This window comes from Mercenaria mercenaria, chromosome 4, assembly GCF_021730395.1.
Source record: "Mercenaria mercenaria strain notata chromosome 4, MADL_Memer_1, whole genome shotgun sequence".
NCBI classification, from domain to species: Eukaryota; Metazoa; Mollusca; class Bivalvia; order Venerida; family Veneridae; genus Mercenaria; species Mercenaria mercenaria.
This window is the reverse complement of record NC_069364.1, coordinates 48,329,497-48,335,521: the sequence shown is the minus strand read 5'-3', so window position 1 is coordinate 48,335,521 and position 6,025 is coordinate 48,329,497. Positions and strand designations below refer to the sequence as shown.

At 36.4% G+C, this 6,025-nt stretch overlaps 1 protein-coding gene across 1 annotated transcript; it reads right to left on the bottom strand.

Annotated features, from left to right (window-relative positions):
• Positions 1-3,833: 3,833 nt before the first annotated feature.
• Positions 3,834-5,186, bottom strand: LOC123552856 (uncharacterized). Its single transcript, XM_053542176.1, has one exon. The coding sequence runs from the start codon at positions 5,184-5,186 to the stop codon at positions 3,834-3,836; it is 1,353 nt and encodes a 450-aa protein (XP_053398151.1).
• Positions 5,187-6,025: the final 839 nt, after the last annotated feature.

The window sequence follows — 6,025 nt, the reverse complement described above, 5'->3', positions numbered from 1 at the left end:
GAGGGTTGTTTTTACCTTATCCATATTTAAAAGTCCCGTACCAGTGGAATACTGGAGGGGACTAAAGGAATGCCTTCTGTCTGTCCATCCACAAATCTGGATCCTGCAATTACTCGAAAAGTGTTCAAGCTAGGTTCATAAAACTTGGTACGTGAATAGCGGACAATATGTAGATTATGCCCGTACATGACTTTTGCTTGTAGGTCGAAGGTCAAGGTCATTATTGAAGATCAAGTAAATATTGTTCCCCATGATGAGACAATGTGTCACATGACCTATCGTCACCTCAACGCAACAAAGTTGTATCTCTATATAAATTTATAATAAGATACGACTTTGTTGCGTTGAGGTGACGCTATGTTTGTCAGTCAACAGTCAAGGTCACTGTTGAAAGTCTTACCCTGGTAGGGGACTTCTGTATTGCCACTGCAATACTCAGTCACATACTCGATCCATAGCTGTTTATGGCCAACAGTAGTCTGAAAGTACACATAAAGATCATCCATCCGAACAAAGAAAGACAAACATTTCCTATGCCATGTTTGCAATAAGACAATAGTTTGTTCATATAGGTTGAAAATACATATGTAACATTTGCCTAAAGGAATTTGACTTCAAATGGTCTTAATTGGCACAAGAGCGGGATACCTGATTTTATGAGGGAGGGCTGGGGTGGGGTTTAAGCACTTTTTTCAACTTCTCTGATGACATGTCTTTTATCACATTGTCAGGAGAATCTAAGCCTCATCCAAGGATCGAACTCAGAACCCCGTGACATGTAGATCTGCACTGTCCCTGTAATGGCTGCTTTGTGTAAGTGCGCCTTGTGTGGAAACAGTTCAGCAGCAGCAACAATACTTGGACAGAAAAGTGTCCAAACTGCAGAGAAACTTCATTAGCAGCACTCCATAACCATGGAATATCAGATTTGTAGAAATGCAGTCAACAGCATCTGGTCAATGTCAGTCTAGAATTGCAACATTGTTTGTCTGCTAATTGGCTTATAATTATGCAAATTGTATGTAAAATGATAACAGCTGGTTTAAACTGTAGTTATTGCACATTTTTTCCTCATTCTCATATTCACATATGGGGCCTCTGCTTAAAATGCTATGAAACAGTACTTCAAAAGTATACATGCATGTACTGTATACTGGATGATTAATTAAAGAAAATGTTATGAAAGTAAAAAACAGAACTATAAATATGAGATGTGCTCATAGTTTCAGTAATTTTAATTTGGCATAGACATATATTTACACTGTATGTATGTGTGAAGTACAAGTTCATGTACTGATGCATTATATAACGCACCCATTGAAGTACCTTTCTATGTACTGGTACATTATATAACATACCCATTGAAGTACACTTCCATGTACTGGTACGTTATTTAACGCACCTAAATGAAAAGTACAAAAAAAGAAGAAATAGTAGAACATCCAAAAACATTAGGAAAATCAAATTCAAACAGAACCACATGTCACAAGTCAAAACTATGATTCAACTCTGTATCATAAAAACATGTCAGTGAAATCATTAAAATTTATGAGAGACTGATAAGGAAAATAAATGAGCTGCACCATGAGAAAACCAACATAGTGGGTTTGCGACCAGCATGGATCCAGACCAGCCTGCGCATCCGCGCAGTCTGGTCAGGATCCATGCTGTTCGCTAACAGTTTCTCTAATTACTCTAGGCTTTGAAAGCAAACAGCATGGATCCTGACCAGACTGCGTGGATGCGCAGGCTGGTCTGGATCCATGCTGGTCGCAAACCCACTATGTTGGTTTTCTCATGGCACGGCTCAAATGAAGTTACCCCTTTTATTGGGGCCTGGAAAAAAATGTCAGGAGGGACTAATTTTTGTGTATTTCATGGTTGGGTCAATAAATGAAATTTAATTCCAATGTACAATGTTTAATTTATTTTATGTTCTAAAGTTGAAATCCACATTTCATATCCCCATGAAATAGCTGTTTTCATCTACGTGAAATACCATGCCTGTAATATTAAATGATTTTACTGGAAAAAATGAGCAGTGTTAAAATTATTCATAACAGCTGTTACATTTATACTATGTTTCATGAATATATACCATGTATACACTGAATTTGTCACATGAAGAGAGATTGTTTCTTTGATATTACCCGTAAATACAAAAACATTGTGTGCACATATAATAAAAGAACCCTTTTTTTTTGACATTGCCGTTTCTTTGTTTGCGTTTTTCTTTCTCAGTATAAATGCAGCTGATGCAAGCAATCATTATTTCGATTAAAGCCCCGTTTAAAAGAATTTAAGCTCCTTTAAATGAGCCGTGCCATGAAAAAACCAACATAGTGGGTTTGCGACCAGCATGGATCTAGACCAGCCTGCGCATCGGCGCAGTCTGGTCAGGATCCATGCTGTTCGCTAACAGTATCTCTAATACCAATAGGCTTTAAAAGCGAACAGCATGGATCCTGATCAGACTGCGCGGATGCGCAGGCTGGTCTGGATCCATGCTGGTCGCAAACCCACTATGTTGGTTTTCTCATGGCACGGCTCAAATGTTGTTTATGCAGGTTTTAATTCATAAAACAGAAAAGCTTCAAATATTACAAAACTGAAATGACAAATACAGCAGAAAGTCATTAATTATCTTAAAATTGCTTATCTCAAAATTCTGGCTATCTCGAAGACATTTTCAGGTCCCGTTTTGAAAACACAATCATGCACAAAATATCAATTTAAGGTAAATTTCGGTTATCTTGACGTAAAACGCTCAGTCCCTTCAGATTCGAGATACCTAGTTTCCAACTATATATCAAATTAATGTACACCGTGTAATAAAAGACTTGAAGCTCTTTTACGCTGTCTGTATTTATTTTGAGGTTCAGATAATTAGAGAGTGGTTCGAATAGTTGAGTTTTTGTTAATTTGGTGTTCCATGGACTTTAGAAGTAGATATCACAGTAATTGCAAAAGCTTCAAATTTTTATTTATATGAGCTGTGCCATGAGAAAACCAACATAGTGCATTTGCGAACAGCATGGATCGAGACCAGCCTTCGCATCTGCGCAGTCTGGTCAGGATCCATACTGTTTGCTTTCAAATACTATTGCAATTAGAGAAACCATTAGCAAACAGCACGGATCCTGACCAGACTGCGCGGATGCACAGGCTGGTCTGGACCCATGCTGGTCGCAAACACACAATGTTGGTTTTCTCATGGCGCAGCTCAGTTATAATTATTGATTTAATACTATTGTTTTAACAGAATCTATGAAAGTCCGAGTAAAATGTAATGAAAAACTAAAAATGAAATTATTATGTTCATTGTAGAAGTGCTTTTAGTTGAAGAATATATGGCACATATTTGAAAATACAAGTCTCAGATTGATCAGTAACAATTACATAAAAATGTAGCTCTCTGATTGGTCAGTCTGAATTCCTGATATCTTGTTAAATTCATGAATTATCATCTTTCTGATGCATTTGCAGAAACAAACAATGATATTTAACCTTTAGCTTGTTGGCAGCAAGTGATTTTCCTTTGCAACCAGTGCAGACCTGAATATCCGTGCAGGCTGATCATGGTTTGCACTATTCGCTATTCAGTCAGTAAATTTACAGTGAACACCTCTTTGAATAATAAATGGTACTGTCCAAATTGAATGATGGGCCAGTTCATTATAGAAATTTAGCAGGGTAAAGGTTATAGTTGCATTGAATTGTAACATTTCAGTAAGTTCATACAGATTGTACTTATGTGCAGAAAAATTCCATGAAATAAAGAAATTGAGTTATAATCAGTTGTGGTAATAAAGACACAGTTTTCTACTGATAATTCAGTTCCAGATGGTCGAACTTTTTTTGTAACTTGGTATACACATTTGCCGAAACATTTCACCCGCAATATGACTAATCTGTCCCTGAATAAAAGTGCTTGCTGACTTTGTAAGATCTTGTATCTCTGTACCTCCCCAAGAGTAATAAGACATGTTCCTCCATTGGGCTAAAGCCTGGTAGTGCATGTTATCAGACCTCGTTACATCTAATTTAAATATTTCCAGAACCACAGCATGTTTCGGCAAAAACATCACATGAGTTAGCTCTTCTGTGTGAAGAGATATAAATATATCAATCTTTGAAATAACTTTAAGCTGGTCTTGCAGTGTAGCTTGGAAAGGGAAAAGAACTATTCTGTGATCGCTAAAAATCTCTAATATATTTTGGTAAAGCATATTTTCGTATATTTTTTCTGGATGTCCATGAGCATTTTTAAATTCTATGAACTTTTGATTTTTGTTCAATATTAACACATTAAGGTTCGTACAGTCAAGTTTATGTTGAAAATCTACTTCATGCCTTCTGAGAACAAACTTACGAAATTCTTCTAAATTTGGAATAGATTTAAACTTGTACTCAAAATTCAGTGGACTGTCATTATCAGCCAAACCCCATATCATGTTTTTGTACAACACAGGTTTCTTAACTTCTTCAATTCTGGTAACCTTTTGAAAAAGTCTTGCCCATGTACTGTTCATTTTATTTTCTGGATAGCCATCTATGAAAATGACATCCACAACTTCAGGGTCAATGTCAAATGCTCTAGAGAGTAAAAAAGCATTATAGATATCTGACATTGTATAATAGATACTGTTGTTATGATTCCGTGAAACAGCAATTGTCCAGTCTGTAATCGTTTCATAAGTTTTGTCGTTAGGCAGACCAATTTTGATTGCATTTGCCCATGAATTCAAATGCTTCATGCGATTAGGGTATTTAACGTCTATTTTCCCATTACATTCCATTTGGAAAAATCCTGGATCAACAGAGTAACTTTCATTCTTTGAATTTCCTTCTTGCGTTAATTTACCAAACGATGGATCAAGGACAATGTTCGTAACTTTAGCAAAATGTCCATAGGCAATTAAATTTGAATCACACATTTTTTTCCCACGTTTTAATAAGCTTATGGCAAACTGATCAGGCAGTAGAACGTCGGGTTTTGAATTTGCAACCTTGCTAACTTTGTTACCAAAACTGCCAGTGCCAGCGGACCACTGCTGCACATGTTTCACTTCTCTGGCATTACGGTACCCACTTTGTGAATTTTTGTTTCCTGTCACCCACAGTACAAATAGTCCAGAAAAAAACAAGCCGAGTGTCTGACAAGCCTGTCTGGTAATTTTTCTCATGGTTAACTTCTGCTACTTGGCATAAAGCAACTTCAATGCAGATAATTCTTGCTGTAAGTATTTATTATTTTCTATATATCCTGTAGAGACACATAAATTTTATTGTTCTTCCACGTATGAATAAAATGCAACAAGGTGCGGACAATACTGATACAAAAGTCATTTGAATTGTAATTACATTTTATTGATTTTATAAATAGTAACGCTATATTTATTCAGTTTTCCTGGAGAATATATCTGACTTTGATATTAACTTTATTAATTAAAGTTCATTGTTTACCTTATTAGGTGCATAAAAATTGATATTTTTAAAGTTTTTTTCCCCACACAGTTTGTTTAATATCTGTAAGCTGCGGTGCTGAAAAAAAGTTTAAAACTAAGCAACAGGCATGTCTGTTCAACCCCACAACCTGCCTGCCAGGTGACTATTTTTGATGCCTATATTTCTCAAATTTCCAAGGGGACAACCCCTGACCCCCACTCTTGCAGGAGGAGTGGCCCCCTTCCATATCTACACCTACTCAAGTGCTTATGTCACCAACAAGGCCTGCACCCTAAACTTATGCCCCCATGTAAATAAATCGGGATCTAAGTCTTCAATATCAAATGAATATATTTAGATAAAAAGAGATCTATAAAGATCTTACCTGCCAACCTTTGGACCTTACATGGGGTAGAAGCAGTAATGTAATAGATAAACAAGAGATCACAGAGAGATCTTGGCACCCACTATTGAGCCATTTTTGAATGTTCCAAAATTCAAGACTAGCTCAAGGTCAAAATCAAGGTTAAAGTTCATTTTGGTACACAAAACTGTGCAAGTGGTCAATGCATATGGT

Excerpts from the sequence above, each read along its gene's own strand:
- LOC123552856 (XM_053542176.1), bottom strand. The coding sequence starts at position 5,186 with ATGAGAAAAATTACCAGACAGGCTTGTCAGACACTCGGCTTGTTTTTT.